At 48.9% G+C, this 19,224-nt stretch overlaps 1 protein-coding gene and 1 pseudogene across 3 annotated transcripts in view; both read right to left on the reverse strand.

The window, feature by feature from the left end:
- Window positions 1–6,138: 6,138 nt before the first annotated feature.
- Window positions 6,139–9,515, reverse strand: LOC133625675 (uncharacterized; annotated as a pseudogene).
- A 4,778-nt stretch (window positions 9,516–14,293) lies between these two features.
- The window catches only part of SLC35F4 (solute carrier family 35 member F4), a 125,465-nt gene continuing 120,534 nt past the window's right edge, over window positions 14,294–19,224 (reverse strand). For all 3 annotated transcript variants that reach the window (XM_061998413.1, XM_061998412.1, XM_061998414.1), the window contains exons 5-8: window positions 18,970–19,095; window positions 17,626–17,818; window positions 15,890–15,979; window positions 14,294–14,535 (exon numbers count right to left, since the gene is read on the reverse strand). In XM_061998413.1, the coding sequence (XP_061854397.1) occupies window positions 14,294–14,535; window positions 15,890–15,979; window positions 17,626–17,818; window positions 18,970–19,095 (651 nt within the window). The remainder of the gene's footprint in view (window positions 14,536–15,889; window positions 15,980–17,625; window positions 17,819–18,969; window positions 19,096–19,224) is intronic.

Raw genomic sequence — 19,224 nt, forward strand, 5'->3', positions numbered from 1 at the left:
GTGTCTGTGACCTAAGGGGCCATGTCAACGTGGGGCGGCTATAAAAGTGCCCCGCAGGCAGCACGGGCCCAGTACACGCTGCGACAGCGGTGAGTGCGCATGCAGCAGGAGGAGGGGGACCGGGGCAGGAACGTGGGGCCCGGGGCTGTGCTCTGCCGCGGCACACAGGGCCCAGCCGCTGCCAGGCCTGGCGTAGGCCTTGTGCCTCCAACCTACCTCGGCCCCTCTCCACCCTGAACCTGCTCCTGGCCCTGTTTTCCCTGCTGCCAGCTCCTTCCCTCCCACACCACTCAACCCCTTCTCTCTCCACCTGCAGACCATGAAGCTCATTCACTTCTTCATCACTGCTCTGTTAATCCTCTTCATGGCACCACAGCCAGTCAATGAAGAGCAAGATGCCGAAAGACAGCTGATGGTGCACAAGGAGCAGCAGCAGCTGCTCCAGAAATTGGCTGAGCTGATGGAGGAGCTGGTGCATGTTGGTCATGAGCCGAACATCATACCAGCGGATCGGGACCCAATGAAGCTGACAGGGTCCCGGAAAGGAGCCTAAAGGGAGAGACTACTGTTAGCACCCCGAACAGTGACCACTTTCCCTCCTCGAGAGAGCCCATTTCCTTTCAGAGTTTGACCCTGTGCATAGTTGGTTGGTTGAGCAAATAGTTGAATAAATGTCATATGGAACAAAGCTGGGACTGTGAGCATCCGTGCATCCCTTTGTGGGCAAGGCGGGTACAGGCTGCTGCCTGCCGGGCTGCCCAGAGGCAGGGAGTATTTGGCAGAAGAGCTGCTACAGCACACACGGGACCCAAGAAGGCTCCAGGGAAATCCCGTCATGGAGCCATGTGCTGAACAGGTGCTGATCACAGACGGAGTCTCTCGTCGGAACACTTTTTGAATAGCCCGTGGGAAGGACTCATTTCAGACAGGTTTGCAAAGGACAGCCTCACCTGGCAGGGACACTATGCTGGAACAGAGGAGGAATGGGAGGCGACTTCCCTCTGTGACGAAGGAGGAATGTGTTGTTGCTTTGTAGAGCAACATTTTGGAAGCCTTCAAACTGTGTGGGCTCCCTGACGTTCCTGCAAGCTCTGCAGGACAAAAAGGTCTCATAGCGACCTCTGGAGTGAGACATTTTTTTTGGGAGCCGCAGGGTGACTTGGCACTTTCCTGAGCTTCGAGAAGGAAGAGGCCAGTGTTCCGAGCCCCAGGACTTGGCCAGAGAGCTGTGCTGGGCAGAGGTGCAGTTCTTCGGGAACAGGGACACCCAGGGCCCAGCTGCTGGCAGGCTTGGCGCAGCCCTTTTGCTTCCCGCATTCCTCTGCCGCTTCCACCCTCAACCTGCTCCTGGCCCTGCTTTCCCCGCTACCAGCTGCCTGTCACCCAGCTCAACCCCTTCTCTCCCTTATTCTACAGACCATGAATCTGAAACGCTTTCTCCTCATTCTTCTCTTAATCCTCTTCATGGCACCACAGCCAGTCAACGAAGAGCAAGATGCTGAAAGACGTGAGTTGGTGCACAAGGAGCAGCAGCAGCTGCTCCAGAAATTGGCTGAACTGATACAGCAGCTGCTGGTGCTAAAGGAGCAGCAGCAGCTCCTCCAGAAATTGGCTGAGCTGATGGAGGAGCTGGTGCGTGTTGGTCATGAGCCGAACATCATACCAGCGGAGCGGGACCCAATGAAGCTGACAGAGCCCCGGAAAGGAGCCTAAAAGGAGAGACTCCTGTTAGCACCCCGAACAGTGACCACTTTCCCTCCTTGAGAGAGCCCGTTTCCTTTCATAGCTTGACCCTGTACATAGTTGGTTGGTTGAGCAAATAGTTGAATAAATGTCTTATGGAAAAAACACTGGGACTGTGAGCAGCCGTGCATCCCTTTGTGGGGAACGCGGGCACAGGCTACTGGCTGCTGGGCTGCGCAGAGGCAGGGAGCATTTGGCAGAAAAGCTGCCGCAGCACACGCGGGACCCAAGAAGGCCGTGACTGTGTGGGAAGCCCGTGATGGAGCCACATTCTGAACAGGCGCTGATTTCAGATGGAGTCTCTCGGTGGAGGAGCTTGTGAGGAGCTGCAGCCGCTTGGAAGGACTCATTTCAGAGAGCTTTGCAAAGGACCTTCTTGCCTGGGAGGGACCCTATGCTGGAACAGGGGAGGAATGTGAGAAGATCTCCCTCCCTGAGGAAGGAGGAGCATGTTGTGGGTTTGTAGAGCAACATTTTGGAAGCCTTCAAACTGTGTGGGCCCCCTGGCGCTCCTGCAAGCTCTGGAGGACAAACACTTTCCATAGTGCCCTCCAGAGTGATATAATGTTTTGGCGGCAGCAGCAGGGTGACTTTGTGCCTTCCTCGGCTTCGAGGAGCCAGAAGCCAGGGTTCCCTGCCACAGAACATGGTCAGAGAGCTGTGCTGGGCAGAGGTGCAGTTCTTCAGGCACAGGGACACCCAGGGCCCAGTCCCTGGCAGGCCTGGCGCAGACCTTTTGCCTCCTTCCTGCCTCAGCCCCTGTCCAATCTGACCCCGCTCCAGGCCCTGTTTTACCCTCTGACAGCTGCCTCCCTGCCACCCCACTGAACCCATTCTCTCCCTCCTCCTGCAGACCGTGAAGCTCATGCACTTCTTCACCACTGTTGTGTCACTCCTCATCATGGCACCACAGCCAGTCAATGAAGGGTAAGATGCAGAAACACTCGTGCCGGTGCAGAAGGAGTAGATGCAGCTGCTCTAGAAATTGACTCAGTTGATGGTGGAGCCGCAGTGTGTGTGCCAGGGGTCATACATCTTGCCACAGGGCATTGCCTTGCCAGCGGTCCAGGAGCAGAGAGGCTGGGCAGCCCTGCTCTTTGGTGTGTTGCTGGACTGGCTGCTCTGGCTTTGTGGCACATTCCTCACCCATTTCTTGTGGTGCTGCTGGTGGTGCAGGACTGATAGGCCTGTGGAAGCCAGCATTAGGGTACGTCCAGAAAAGATGTAGATAGGGAGTGCACAGAAGAGAGGTTGACATGCTCTGCCCTGGCACCGAGGGCCCAGCCGCTGGCAGGGCTGGCGCAGGCCTTGTGCCTCTTGCATGCCTCAGCCTCTCTCCAACCTGACTCTTGGCCCCGATTTCCCCTCTGAGAGCTCCCTCCCTGCCACTCCACTGAACCCCTTCTGTCCCTTCTCCTGCAGGCCATGCATCTCATAGGCTTCTGCCCATTATTGTGTTCCTCCTCATCACGAAACCACAGCTGTGTGACTCGGCTGAATGAGTTCACGTTGCAGCACAAGAAGCAGAAGGAAGAAGAGCTGGTCTGGCAGTTGAGAGAGATTTTTGACAAGCTGCTCAAGAACAACAGGTTCCTGATGCCACCAGTCTTCTATTTGATCCTTCCTTTTTTCTGTCTTTCCTCCGCCTGAACTTTCTGCAATGACAGACTTTTATACACAATTTTAGGATGTTTTAGGAAGAAAAGATACAACATAAAGGGCTTACTTGTTGATATTGAAAGTCTGACATTTGGAGATGATGTGTGCACCCTGGTATTTCCAGGACAATTCTGCTTTTTAAAATGACTGCAAAACTGGCTACAGCAAACACAAATGTTTCTTACTCGTGTGAGTCAGAGCACTTTCCTTTCCCTTCTCAGCCCTGCAAATTCACCATCTGCGGTGAGTGCGCAGGCAGCGTGAGGAGGGGGACCGCGGCAGGAACGTGGGCCCCGGGGCCGGGCTCTGCCGCGACACCCACAACCAGCCGCAGGCAGGCCTGGCGCAGGCCCCGCGCCTCCCGGCCGCCTCGGCCTCCCTCCTGCAATCGGCGGCACACTCGGCCATTTTTTTGTTCATTTTTGTTCTGCCTGGCGATTTTTTTGCCTCTTTTTCTGTTCTGCCGAGCGGCACTCTGACGGAACGCGGCCGCTCCCGCAGCACGGGCCGCGCAGGACAAGCCGCGCCCGCCGCCAGCCGCCGCCTGCTCTCGCCGGGGGACGGCGTTTCCGGGAGGCGGCGTTTCCGGGAGGCGGAGCCGCAGCAGCTGCGGCGGATTCAAGCGGCCGCCAGGGGGCGCGAGCGGCCACGAGCGGCGCGGGCGGCTGGCGCAGGGCGAGCGCGAGCACGGGCAGGGAATAGCTGTGCTGGGCAGAGGGGCGGCAACGTGCCACAGGGGCGGGCTGAAGGCACTCGTGGCGGCGGTACTGAAGGGGCCTGGAGACGAAAGCTTACCTTAATACTTACATTAAACATTACAGTCAAAAAAATAAACATTCCATTGTACCTCAGCACAATTAACAAGGGTGTATTTGAGACAATGAAAGAAAGTATTATTAGGTCAGACAAATTTCACTCTACTTCTCTGCTCTGAAACCTTCCCTCTTGGCTTTTCCTTTTCTGACTCTGCATTGCTCCACACCACAAAAATCAAACTCCACACACATTTCGCTATTGTTATCCTTTAAAACCGACCCCACTGCCATGCTGTCGTGCTCCAGGCTCTCCTCCCTGGGGGCACACGGGGGTCAAGGCGAGGGGCTCTGCTGAAACAGAGACACTGGTTTCTCTGGTGCGTTACTTGGATTGAAGCTGTGTGTGCTCAGATAAGTTGAGTGGCTAGTTTCCTCCTGTCCATAGCTGGCTGTAAATGTACTAGCAATGAGCAGTTCTTTATCTTTAAAATAATTCCTCTTCTTCCTCCTTCTCTGTGTTGAGGTTTGTTTTCTTGGCTTTTCAATGAAATCACACATGGTGTGTGGTCTTTCTCCAAAGAGCAGTTTTCTCCATGAAGCATGCAGAAGACATGCTTTATTGGACTATACATTTAAGGATGTCAAAAATAGATGAAATCAGGACAGAGAAGCCCAGTGCTGGGTTGTGCGGGAGGCTCCAGCTTTGTTTTGGGACTTTGGCTGTGATTTCCAGCTCCTGCTCTGTCTGGAGTTTTCAATAAAGCTTGAGAGAGACAAACACCATTGAAACTGAATTAACCATGAGTGTCTAATTCCTCTAAATATGCATACAAGTATATCTCTCGCCCTTTTTATGGCTATATAGTCCAGGAAGCTGAGAATATACTGGAAGCACATCCAGAACAGCTTTGTGGAGGTAGCACAGGTTTGAGACTGTGGTGCAGGACACACCTCATCTGTCCTGAGCTACCCAAGCTCTGCCCTGTACTGGATAACTGAGAACTGACTCCAGATCTAGTTATTCTGGGTGTTCTGACTTGAAAAATAAGAGGATAAGGTTTTCAGCTGAAGGAAAAGAGAGTTGCTGTGATGATAGTCACATTCCTTACTCCTGGAGTCCCCACCCTGTGCCAACAAGCTGATTTAGTGATGTTTTACCCTTGGGTAGGTTTTAGAGAGATTGAGAGAAAAGCTGCCTAGGGAGACAAGCGGGAGGTATGAGGAAAAGTCTTTGGCAGGTCTGCAACTTCAAATGGAGGTAAAACTGATACTGGGAATGAGGCAGATCTCTTTTTTACCCAGGGCCAGGACTGGTGGTAGCCTTTCTCCCTCTCTTGAGTATCACCAGTCCACCCCATATCCAGCTTGTCACTTTGGAATAAGACTTGTAACTGAAATCACAGGAAGTCATTTTATACATGTGCTTGAATAACTTCCTGTGTCCCACAAAGATGATGCAGCTTGACTACAACAGCCTTTATGGACCTAGAAAGACAATCAGATAGCAAACAGCAGAACTGGGTGAAGTTCTCTCTCACATGATGAATGATCTTATGAGGAAAAGCAGGGAATTTTAGGAAAGAAACACAGTTTGGGAAAGATGGAAACTACGTGGATCTCTAATGAATCTGGTACCTTTCCTATAACCATTTTTTCAATAAACTTGAAAAAGGTTGCAACAGGGCATCTTGTACAAATTCTCAGTGGATGCAGCAGCCTTGACCAGAACCAGTAGTGTATGTGCTTGCAGGAGATGCTGGAGATCCCTCGGTTTCTGCCACTCATTGCCGAGAGCTGAACCCTGAATAGAGAAAACAAGTGAATGAAAGCTAGCTTTTTCAGAAGATAATCTAGAAAACTGGAGGCTGATACTGAAGAAGGTACATGGATTCCTGGGTCTGGGGCAGGAGAGAAGGGGGGTTTCAGCCTTACCAAAGCTGGAGCTTGTTTCCTCAACACATTCCTCTCACCCCAAGCCATGCTAGAAATCCCTATCAAAGAAGTCATCAAAGAGAGAAACTCTGTCTTGATTCTCACAAACATAGGTTTGCACTAAATCTTCTCTTCCTTTTCCCACTCCTCAGAGCCTGTGATGGAGGTGTCCCAGAACACATCCCTTGTCCATGGCTCCCTGTAGAACCACAGATTCCTGCTCCCACCTGGAGAAAGCAACATTTTTTTCACCTATGGTGCACAGCAAAAACATGAGATGCTGTAGTAAAGAACCTGCCTCCAGGCTAGAGTCAAGATTTCCAGGGCGAAAAATGTCCCCAGACCACTCTGTAACTAATTAATAACACCTTTCCTACGAGGAAAGGCTGCAAGAACTGGGGCTGTTCAGTCTGGAGAAGAGGAGACTGAGTGGGGATCTCATCAATATTTACGAATATCTAAATGGTGGGTGTCAGGAGGTCGGGACATCCCTTTTCTCTATTGTAGCTAGCAACAGGACAAGGGGCAATGGGATGAAGCTGGAACACAAAAAGGTCCATTTAAATATAAGACAAAACTATTTCACTGTGAGGGTGAGGGAGCCCTGGCACAGGCTGCCCAGGGAGGGTGTGGAATCACTTTCCTTGGAGATCTTTAAGACCCAGCTGGACACGTTCCTATGTGACCCGATCTAGGTGGGATCTGCTTCTGCAGAGGAGTTGGACTAGATGATCTCTAAGGGTCCCTTCCAACCCTAGCATTGTATGATTCTGTGATCATGTTCATGAAGCTTCAGAGGTTTGCCCCAGCCCATGTATGTTCAACAGTCCATACGCCAATCTCCTGAGATGCTTTTGCCTGATGTACCCCCAACTCTCCAAGGATGCGGGACCCCAGGGACACTCTCTGTCCTCACAGTTTGCTGTACAGGGAACTTGAGGACATGCTGAGAGTCTTCTGCTGTCGAGAACCTGCTCCTGCAGGAGCCTGGCCCCGAGGAGTTTGCTTTTAACTCCCTGTATTTAGTCCATGGTTCTTAATTCCCATCTACTCTGAGCTGTTTAGATGCAGAGAAGCAGCCCAAAGACGTACATCCCTCTTCTGAGGCATGCCAGTGTTTTGCCTTACAAAGACATTTCCCAGTCTTCTACCCACCAAGTCACTTGAACTTGCACCTTGTCTCTGCAGGAGATGGAGCAGTGGAAGCAGCTTCCATAGGGAATCTCCTCTAATGACATTTAAGAGGCTGGTAAGTTTTACATCTCCTTGGAAAATTACTTTACTCACCACAGTCGTCTCCGTGAAAATGCTGATTGTGTTCAGCAGGGATGAGGTCTCGGCTTCCAGCACTATCACATCTCTGGAGACCATCGAGGACATTCTTTGGGCTGAATTCCTTGATTTTTTTGTTTATTGATTTTTGCCTCCCTGGGGCGATTACGCTTTGCCTGCGTTTGCAAACAAGGCATCAACACAAGCAGCAGAGGAGTGAACGCGCTTTAACAGCTCAATGTGGCACAGCAATAGGGAGCTGGCACTGAAAACAGTTACACAGTCAAGTAGTTTAAACTGGGAAAATGGTATGTGCCAAACTCAATACATGACAGAACATGACCTGGACAGAGATTTTTGGTTTCTCCATGGGCCGTGGCCAAATGAAAGCAAAATGATGTAAAAACCAATAGTTTCTGATCACAGAGACCCTGGGCATGGTCCTCACCTCTCCTTTGCCTGAGCCACTGGGAAAGCTCCCATTTGACCTTCCCAGCATCAGGCTTTAAACCTCCTGGTCTGTGGGAGAGACGCCAGAGATGAATAAACCCCTTCCTGAGAGGGGAAGCCCCAGCCTCTCCCCAAATCCATCTCGGCATTACCTCTTGGTGCCTGCAGGTCAAATCCAGCATCTGCAGCTTACATAAGTGCTGTCTCAGGCTTTGACCCTCATCTCTGGAGCCCACGAGGTATTAAAAGATGTAAATAAATACACCTGCACTGTCTGAAAGAGAAAGGAATGGGCACCAGCTCCCAAACCAACACCCGATTCCTCAGGTACTCCCTAGACAGAGGCAGTGAGCAGAGATTTCCATAGTGCTTGCGGTTTCTCTCACAGCTCCAGGGCATGATGGGGAAAAAAAATCTTCATTGAAACAATGTATTCTGCTCCCCCAAGGTGTTACCACTTTGAGTTGAAGGTAATCTCATGATCTGAAGGGAACTTCTGCACATTTGGGGTTGGAGGGGGTATTTATGGCACACAGTACTTGCAGTCTTCTCCTTGCCCACTGCGCACCATAGGTGTTCAAGTCAGCCATTTAAAGAAGTGGCTGTCAAATCTTTAACCTAAAAAACATTTAAGGTCCTGGCTCAGCAGGCCCACCTCATCCAGGGAACTGCTAGAATGGCGATTCAGAAACATTCCCTGTATTTTGCATCCTCGCACGTAGACACCAGTGTTTCAGCCAGTTCTTGGGCCCAGGCGGGGACAGGAGCATAGCTGGTGTAAGACAGCAACTTCTGCTCTTTGGGGTGCCTGAACCACGAGAGCCTGCAGCCAGCAATTACCCAGGCACTGCCCTCGCCCCATGCACTCACATTTGGTTTTGGGCTTGCAGCCATTGCTTGCTGACTCCAGGGCTTTGCAGGAGTGATTACTTGTGGAGGACTGGCGAGTTCAAGCCTCTGCAAGTCCAATATTTATAGTACTCAGCACTGATTGTTCTGAACAGTCATAAAACCTGATATGAACATCACTTTAGGTGCTTTGGGAGTGGACAAATCTAGACAACTCTCCTACATTACAATCAAAGGTAGATATTTCTCTTTGAGCCTCAACAAGGCTCCCACTGAGACCAGAGTGAAAGCCAACCTCAGATTGGCTTTCTTCACGTCAAAGCAGAAACATGGAGAGATATAACAATTTCATAGAATTGTGGAATTGTTTTGGTTGGAAAAGCCCTTTAAGCTCCTGGAGTCCAAGCCCTCCCCTCACCCGGCCCAGCCCACCACTAACCCATGGCCCTCAGCTGTTCCCCATCACACTTGTGCTCCAGCCCCTTCCCCAGCTCCGCTGCCCGGCTCTGGACACGCTCCAGCCCCTCAGTGTCCCTCTGGCAGTGAGAGGCCCAACACAGCCTTCATCTGAGTGAACACACTCGAGCTGCAGCCTCACCAGGGCCCGGTATAGGGGGACAATCTCTGCCCTGGTCCTGCTGATCACACTGTTGCTGATACAAGCCCAGATGCCATTGGCCTTCTTGGCCACCGGAGCACACTGCTGGCTCACGTTCAGCTGCTGTCAATTAACACTCCCAGGTCCTTTTCCACGGGAAAATTAATTTAATAGAAAATCTCCTAGCACGTATTTCAAGGTCAGATCCCAGTTACCTGAGGCCCAGAGTACTTTTCCCTCTGCCTAACCAGTCTCATTTACGTTGGCCTAAGACCTTTCCCTGCAAAACTATGCATCATCATACAAAGTGCCTTTCCTGGTGGCTAATGGAAGTGAGCAGAGACTTGTTTCACAGACTGCTCTAAGCATGGATTTACATCTTCAGGAGCTAAGTTGCCTGTTAGAATCATCCCATACAACTAGACAATACTAGGTCATTTCATGTTTGACGTTGCACATGTTCCCTTCTAGGATGGGAGCTCAGTACAGCTTCTGTAAAAGTTAAAGGGAACATCATCAAGGACTTCATCAGTCAGACCTGACTTACACTTTATGTGGCACATCATTAACTCCTTGATTATGAACTAGTGTCGTAGAAATGGTGATGTGTCTCTGACTGTCTGCACTGAACTGCTGCCAAAGCAGAGCTGTAATTTTGAAGCATCCTGTAAATCAACATGAAAACACAGGAGAAAAAACAAATCAGCAGCATCATGTAAAGGGAGAATTCCCTGTCAGCCCGGAACGCCAATGTCCCACGGCATCCAAAACCCCCATAAAACCGACTCTGTAACTTAAAAACCAAACGTCACTAGATGACAGTATGTGACACACAAACAGCGAGCCGGCCTGTGCCTCTCCTACATCACTCCTGGGTGCCACGGAGGCAGCCAGCGCAGAGTAGCCGAGGGCGAATAAACCATTGCATCAGTCCTCTCCTCGCACTGCCACTGACCCGGGAGACAAGTTTCAGGATTTTTGGCTAAAGTTGTGTTGCAAGCTGGAAGAGTGACTCTTTTCTTTTGTCCCTGTGAACCTCCTGGGATTTTTCTCTGTAAATACTCTCTGACTGAAATCCTCTAAAAGTCCTTGAGAAGGTTATTCCTGCAGGAAAAGGGGCTTTTTCTGGTGCAGTTTACACTCCCTAACAGCAATGGCAGAGGCATGGGGTAGGATTAAAGAGTTTCATTTTTCTGCAAATAAGTATTATCAGTGTTTTAAGAACACATAAATACAGCCATAATGGAAATAATACCAATGACAAAAGATTACACATTGGTAGGAGATTGTAAAATGAGGTCAGGCTCTTTCCAGGTGCTACTGCATTGTTCTCACACCAAAGGATGGATGTGTCCCATCCAGGGACATATTATTCACTGGTTGATGTGTGCTGTGCTCTCTGAAGTCACTAGCGTTTGCCAGAGCGAAAGGGCTTTAACTGACACTGGTGGCTCTTCTGTTTTTTATTACATTAAAAAGATCTTAATCGGAGCAAGGAAGGCTTGAGCAAAGCACTCCTGCTGCAGTGGGTTTGCTGTTGCATGACATTTGTAGAAGGGTTGTCACCCAATTTTTGGAGAGTGAATATGCTCTAGGGCAGGAACACAGGGCTCTCAAAGCAGCACAGGGAGGTGAGAATTAAAGGCAAGGCTTTTAATTGCAAGGGCTTATACAGCACCATGGAAAGGAAGATGACAGGCAGCTAAAGAGCAGCTGGGTGCTGGTGTAACCCAGGGCTGTTCCAAGATGCACCCAGTGCAGGGATGACCCAGTATTTCCAGGAGAGCTACAAAGGCATACCCAGCCAGCCAGAGCAAGACCAGCCAAGCCCTGTGTTTGCCCATTTATCCCTAACCACTGAGGACTCCTAATTAGGCTGCTGATGTGCCCTGGACAGCTGAGCTCTCTTAGGGGGAATCTCAGAGGTAGGCACATTTGGCCTTAATTGCTAGTTGAAAGTCCTGCTAAATGAGAGCAGGAGGGAGAGGGGTTGGAGCTGTTTCCAGGACCTGCGTGCTTTTCCTAAGAACATCCTCCTGCCTCTGTGTTTGGAGGCGAGTAGTCAAGTTGTTCCCCCTTTCCTGCATGATTTTATTTCTCTGAGCCCTGTTTGCTCTTGGTTTTGGAAGCCTCTGCCCTGAGCCAAGCAGAAAAGAAGCCAAAAGCTGCAGCTCTGAGACATCCCAAAAGGTTCTTTTGGTGTCCCTCCCTGGCCCTCTGGGGGTATGTAAGGAAGGAGAGAGGCCCCAGCCTCAGTCAAACACTGGCAGCTTTGCATCCTCAATGGTGAGCAGGTAAGTGATGAGAAGGTGGAAGGCATTGGCTAGCTGACTGGGGATGGTGTGGGAGATGATGAAAACTCAGGTGGAGCAGAGAAAGAAATGTGTTTCTCTTGGTTTGGGTTATAAACAACCTGATTTATGAAAGAGACATACAGCCCTGGTAATGCAGCTCTAGGTTAGCACTGTGAGTGTGAGGGGGACTCCTCCAGACCTGAGCCTTACCCTGGATTTGTATTGTATAAAAGTATCAGCGCAGAAGAGCAGCAGCACAGAAAATGCATGTGGAGGGCTTTGTGTCACCTTTAAAAACATGAAAGAGCAACCCTAACCTTGTGCAGCAGGGTACATTGGCTGTGTTTCCTTTCCTCTTCTGCAGCAAATTATAAAGATATTTCTGCAGCTTTAGTTATAGTATGGTAACTCTTGTGTAGGGGAAAACGATGATTGCCAGGTCAGGTAGAGTCAAGGCTTGGAGGAGAAAGGATCTGAGAGGTGCGGGAAAAAGAAAGGAATGAGGTCAAGGAGCGAAGAGGGTATTTTGTGTTTTTTATGGGGAAATATCTTCTGGTATCTAGATATACAGGTGTGCATGTGTATATACACCAGGCTATTGAGGGAAGAAGGTGAAAGTATGTGTAGGTGCACAGTAACCATAGCAATTCTTGAAGCCTAAAATAATTGCTCTGTATTTTCCCTGGCCCCTAGCAGCAGAGCAGTTCTCTCTGCTTTACCCAGCTCTCTGCCCCTAAACTGGTGCCAGACCCTGATAGGATTCCTGGTGGATCAACATCTTGAGCACAGTGCATGATGGATCAGGACTTTGGGCTGAGGCTGGCAATCCCTGGCAACTTTGCAGTCTCTGTCGTAGTTTTTGTTCCAAGGCAGCTGTTGTGGCCATGAAAGCAGGTGTCTGGCCTCGTGTGAAAATGCATGACCAAAGCCTAATAGATAAAGAAACTCCCTTGCTTCCTCCCTGAGCCCTGGCCAAGTTTTTTTTAATGTTTCCCCCTTCTATCCCTAAGCCCCATCGCTTTTTCTTTCTTTTGTCTTATTTCATCACTGTTCTTACCACATCCTAAAATAATCCTGATATCATTTTATTTTCTATTCTTCTCTGTTTTATTAAATGTTCTTAATTTTTCTTCATTAATTTTTACTATTATTTTTAATTTTAAAAAAAGGATTGCTTTATTTTTCACACCTCTTCTCCTCTTTCTGTCTCCTCGTCTCTTCTTCTCCTTTTGTCTCTATGTCTTGTCTTCTCATATTTTCTTCTCATCTTCTCTTCCTCTCCTCCTCTGCTGTCTTTGTCTCTTCCTTGGCTCCCCTCCCCACCTTGTTTTTTCTCTTCATCTGCCCTTTTGCCTGGCCCTGCCCAAGAGTTACAAGCTATGGGACCACTTTCAAGGCTCTCTACCAAGAGAAATAAAAATTCTCCACATTTAGATTTCAAACAATAGAAGGAAGTGGTTTACTGACTGCTTACCCTTTGGTCTGACAGACAGCAATTGATATCTGGCATATCAATTAGTGACCTCTAAGAGGGGATGAGTGCAACCCTCTTTACTTTGTGAATAAAGCTGAAGGGAGCAGTTAATAACACTCGGGGGCATCTCTGCCAGTCAGAGGGACAAGCCAACAAGGAACTGCTTGTAAATCAGAAAGAAGCTTCGAGTCCCACACCTGGGATCCAACTATTTCTTGCCAGGGTGCAGGCTGTGACTGCAGTAGACCTGTGCCCCCAGTCAAAGGACCAGGAAGTCCTAGGGGTAGAGATGCCATCAGACACCTGGCAGCAATGGCAACTAACAGCTGCCTGGGCTGTATCAACAGAAGCACAATCAGATCAAGGGAAGCAGCTGCCATCTTTTCCTCAGCACTCCAAGGAGATTACATCTGCAATACCTAATCCAATTTTGGGTCCCAAGTACAACAGTGATGCCTATAAATGAGCAAAGGCAGGGACAAGGTGTGAAGCCAGCAGCAGTCCTGGAGCGTGATCAACACCGGCTCCAACACTGGGTATGTAGAGATCCTACAAATGGACACACTAGCAAAAGTAGTTTGAACTGTTTTAATTGGCAGCAGCTCATGTAAGCATGCTGATCTCCTACATCCAGCAACAGACTTCTGTCTTCCAGCCCTTGTCCTTGCTGACAGCCCTGTAGTGTGGCCAAGCTCGGTGCAAAGTAGCTTCCACCACATATTTCACAATAACGTAACTGAACAAAGAATCAACGTTTTGCAAGTCACAGAATATTTACTCTGATAATAATTCCCAACATCAACGTGAGCATCGGCCTCTTCCAGAAACAAAATCCCAAAACTGCAGGGAGAGGTTTGAAATGGCTTTCCAAAACTACTGCCTCACTGAAATGTCACTGCACAGAAAGAAAGTCAACATGTTCAGTTTTGAGACTGAGCTGGAAATAACCTAGATTTGTATCTTGGCTTGTACCTAGTGGCTCTACTTCTGTCAGCAAAGGCAGATTAATGATGTAGACTTGACTTATATTTTAAACCCACCAGGTCAGCAAGACAAACAAATGACTTTTGTTACAAAACCTTTTATTGTATTTACACCCCTTCATCAGTAAGTGTATAAATGTAAACATTTATTATAGATGTATTTCTCTCATCTTACAGTTCATCTCCAGTTCAGAGTAAATGTTGTTTCTAAGCATACAAGTAGTGAGGAAATTTAAGCTATATTCACAGAATATACATCTGCGTGCAGTTGAAATCCACCAGCCCTAAGCTAGTGGTATGGACACCGTCCCATTAGCTCTACTTCTGCTTCTCGTGTGTACACTGGAGTCTGTGATGTCGTCAGTGTGATCCTCGCTTTTCTTCTCCTTCAAGCTGTTGATGAACCTCAGGGTTATTTCATCCCATTCCTCAGGGAGCAGCATCAGCAGAAACCCAATGCAAATGATGATGGTGGCTCCCAACCTCACCACACTGAAGATCATTTTGTGCTTCAGCAGATCCACAGCTGTGAAGAAGAAACAACAATGTCAAAACTGCAGCAGGATCATCTCCAGCACCAGACTGGCCCAACACACCTCTGTAACCTGCCTGCTGCACTCTGCCAGGACAGCGGCCACGTCGCTCTGAGTCCTCTGGAGTAACCAGCTCCTTGAGGTCAGAGAGCAGCGTTGACCTGAGAGCATGGTATTGGAAGCTCCCTGTCTCCTCACCACTTTCATGCAGGCTCTGAAGAAGCCTTGTAGGACCAGTCTCAAGGCTCAAGGTTTCCTTTTCTGCTCTGAGAGGGAAGGTGCTTTATGGTAACTATAGCAGCTCGGGTCAGCATAATACTTTCTTGGGCTGCATGGACCAGAGAGAGCAGCATACAGCTCAGAAAGCTGGAGTCAATGCCTCCAGGGCCATGCTTCCAACTCCACGACCAGCAACAAGAGCACATCTGAGCCCTTCAGCAGGCTCTGGCCTGCATTCCCCTAAAAATAGATGCTTCTTTGAAAACATGCTCAGATACCAGGAGTGGTGAGGCTAAGAGAGTGGAAGAGACTGGAAGAGCAGAGATAGAGGCTACTGAACAAGACAGGACTCTAAAGTACCCTTCCACATGTGCCCCCTGCCCCTGCTGCATGGCAGCCACCAGCACAGTGCTAGACCTCACCAGCAGCATGCTGAGACCACCATGGCTCAGAAAGGAGGCAAGACTGGAAAAAAAGGTTTTCACCAACTTCCAGTTCTGGGCTCCTCAGCTCATGAGGGACAGAGAACTTCTAGAGAGAGTCCAGCACAGGGCCACCAAGGTGATAAGGGGACTGGAGCATTTTTCTTATGAGGAAAGGCTGCAGGAACTGGGGCTGTTTAGTCTGGAGAAGACTGAGGGCTCCCCTCATTAACACATATAAGTACCTAAAGGGCAGGAGGATGGACTGACACTTTTTATTGTAGTGTCCAGCAACAGAACTAGGGGTAACGGACAGAAGCAGGAACACAGAAAGTTCCAATTAAACACAAGGAAAATCTTTGCTGTTAAGATGAGGGAGCTCTGTCCCAGGCTGCCCAGGGAGGGTGTGGAGGCTCCTTCTCAGGAGGTTTCCAAACCTGCCTGGACATGTTCCTGTGCCTCCTGATCGAGGAGAACCTGCTTTAGCAGGGGGTTGGGCTGGATGAGCTCTGCAGGGCCCTTCCAACCCCCATGATGCTGGGATTCTGGGATTCTATGAACTGAAACACCCACCATCACCAGAAGCATCCGTGGAAGCTGAAGGAAATAGAACTGCTTTTGAAACACACACCACAGATTTTGACTAGATTCTGCTCTCTGGATGCCTGTGTGCTTATTTTTCCACCAACCACCATGGTACTTGTACCTGCATTTCCAGGGACACTGAGCACTGTGCCAATAGAGATCAGAATGGGGTATGTAAGCACTACGCCAACGTTAACCAGAATGTTGAAAGCTAGGGGAAAACAGAGAAAATAATTGCATGATTATGGGGAAAAAGCACTAGAGTGAGACTCCTCCTCAACCTTAAGCCTACAAGCGTGCCACATGCCCACTATGCACACCACAGCATTGCAGTTGCTGCAAAGTGACTGATTTTTTACTTTTTTATATCTGTGAAACGAGGGGAAGTTCTGCATGGGGGAAGAGGGAGGGCTGTCCATCCTTTCACCAATCGTAATGTGAAGGCTGTTATGCTCCTATTCCACAGATTTGTCCAAGCTTTAATCAGATACCAGCACCCTCATTTTGCTGCCATCAGCCATCATTTCTCCTCCTACCAGCATGAACTGTGGTCCTGGCTTTCCCTCTTGGCTGTGGCTGTGTTGTCCTTGTCTTAGTAGGACATTTTCCCTTAGTAGAACTTCTTCCCTGAGAGGGCTGTCAGCCCCTGTGCCAGGCTGCCCAGGCAGCTGGGGGAGTCCCCATCCCTGGAGCTATTGCAAAGCCATGGAGCTGAGGTGCTGAGGGCTGTGGGTTAGTGGTGGGCTGGGCAGGGTGAGGTCAGTGGGTGGACTCGATGATCTCTTACAAGAAAAGGCTGCGAGATCTAGGGCTGTTCACCCTGGAGAAGATTGCAAGGAGACCTTATCAACATTTACAAATACTCAAAGGGTGGGTGTTGAGAGGATGGGGTGAGTCTTTTTTCTGTAGCACCCAGTGACCAGACAAGGGGTAATGAGCACAGGCTGGAACACAGGAAGTTCACGAGGAAGAAGATGAGGTTTTCAAAACACATCTGGACATGTTCCTGTGCAACCTAGTCAGGGTGAACCTGCTTTAGCAGTGAGGTTGGACTGGATGAGCTCTAAAGGTCCCTTCCAACTCCCACCCTTCTGTGATTCTGCAATCTTAAAAGCCTTTTCCAACTGAAATGATTGACTCTACGGTCCTGTGTCTCAGGACATCTGTGTGGATGGCCTAAGTACGGGGCAATGACACTCTCTTTGTTTCCATTTAATGTAGTAGAAGCAAAAACCTCTTCAATTAGGAAATAACAGAGACTTTACTACAGGAAATGGTAGTGTTATATCTGGGAATTAAAACACCCCTGGGCTGAATCCAACAGACATTCTGCCTGGCAAGAGGACAGCAACTGTGGCTCTGAATAAGGGTGTGTTGTAGAAGAGCAGAGGGGAGGTGAAGGCCACAGAAGGAAAGCTGTGCAAGCTCTGCTCAGAGCCCTTCAGCACCCCCGGAAAGGGGCCCCAGCACTGTGAGTCCCCATGTCAGTGCACACACACCCCACAGAACATATCAGCAACTGACTGAGTATATGCAGCCCTTTGAAATTGGATTTAGAGCAATCAAGCTGTGCCAGAGACAGGTGAATACCAGTGAAACTGCAGTAGGAACGCAAAGATGAACAGTGGGCAATTTGTAGGACTGCTTCATGTTTCTTCCCTGCTATTAATATTAGTATTAAGGCTTATTGTGGAAAACAGAAATTGAGGAATACTTGTTTGCACTGGAATCAGATTTAATCTGTGAGAGAGCTCTACTGCTGAAGTGGGGGGAATTGTGTGACTGAGCCGGATTTTGTGTTGGGAGAGAGAAGAAGAGCCCAAAAAAAAAAGACGAGCAAAACTTTTTAGCACATACCTAAGCAGAGGCCAGCTACGCCACACAGGTAACCCCATGGCACAGCAGAGAAGGGAGACCAGTACTCCACTTTTGTAAAATACAGTATGATTGGGGTGACAGAGATGAAAATTAAATTGAAGAAACCTAGGGTAGAAACAAAATGAGCTGCTTCTCCAAAGTTTGCACTTCCAAGAAACATTTTGAACAAAACCTGCAAAGGAGAGGAGAAAAGAGAGTTGTTAGCTTCATGCCTGTCTTGGGAAGCAAACTTCTCCTGCACAGAGCCCTCCACAGGACAACCCTGGTGTTGTGCCTGATGGTGTGCCACAACCTGGCCCTTTACTACAGAAGCATCCTGCAAGGGTAGCTTTGCTCCAGCTTCTGTGCTTTCCTGCATTTTAGCAGAGCGGGGGATACTGTATTATTACAGTGCAGATGGTTGAGTCCATTCAACAAAGATACACAAAAAATGCCACAAGGAGTCAGTGTAACTAAGAACCCAAAGACAATGCCATTCATACAATGACAGTTAATGGGCTTTGGGCTGTACTTGGCAGTGTTAGGATTTTGGTGTCTTCATAAATCTCCTGTGAGAGGAAGCCTTGTCTGGAGGAACTTGCTTCAGATTCACAGGTAGCCCAAGCCTCGAGGAGGATTTGTCCTGCACAAGCCTAAATTAATGCACTTCAAGTGACTTGTGAATGATCACAACAAATCTGTTAGTGAGATAACCAAAGCCTAGTCCTGGGAGGCAACTTTTTATCCCAATACAACCAACTCCAAACTTTTCTTTACACATTCTTCACCATCCCTGAGCTGGCAATAAATACAGCCACATTGAGCCCAACCTGTTTCTAACGCAGACACATCCCTGCCTTCTCCATCCCTCCACCTTCAAGAGCAGCCACTACTTTAAAGCAGGGGGCAAAGCTCTGTGTGTGTCTATTGCATTGCCTGCACCAGGCATGCACAAAGGCTCCAAGCCCAGCACAAGTACAGAATACATGGGAGAGCTGTGGTGCAGGACAGGACAGCAAGGTGGCAAGCCTCTTCCCTTCAAAACAGTGTCCATAAACTGCAGTGGCAGGAAATGATTGAAACAGGATCCTGAGCTCCTCAGCGCAGAGTAAAGGAGACTTCATTAAAGGCTCATACCGCCAAATCCTTCTCAATATTTGGCAGCTAACAAGTAACTACCCTCAGTGTAGATTTCCTGACATTGTGACATTGCCTGGTCATGGTATGAATGATGCAGGAGGGATGAATCAAATAAAACATTCCCGGTGATTCGCTTTATACTTGTGCATTTTTACAATCCCATGTTAAAGAATATAAGAATACTAATGAACAGTTATGACCTACCTTGTATAACGCAGATGTAGAGGCTGATCCCACGGCGTATGCCACCCCGATGATGGAATCGCCCTGGAAACCATCTGCATAGGCCATCATTACGATTCCTGTGATTGCCATTATTGCTGCAACTATCTGCATGGACAAAGCAAAGCAACGCCAAGCTCAGTGCAGCTTCATTACACAGAAAGAGGTTATCCCTGTGTAGGGTTTTAAGGAGTGTCACTACCTGCTTTCTCTGACTTGAAACTTTCTTGCTTTCCC

This window comes from Colius striatus, chromosome 6, assembly GCF_028858725.1.
Source record: "Colius striatus isolate bColStr4 chromosome 6, bColStr4.1.hap1, whole genome shotgun sequence".
Classification (NCBI taxonomy): domain Eukaryota; kingdom Metazoa; phylum Chordata; class Aves; order Coliiformes; family Coliidae; genus Colius; species Colius striatus.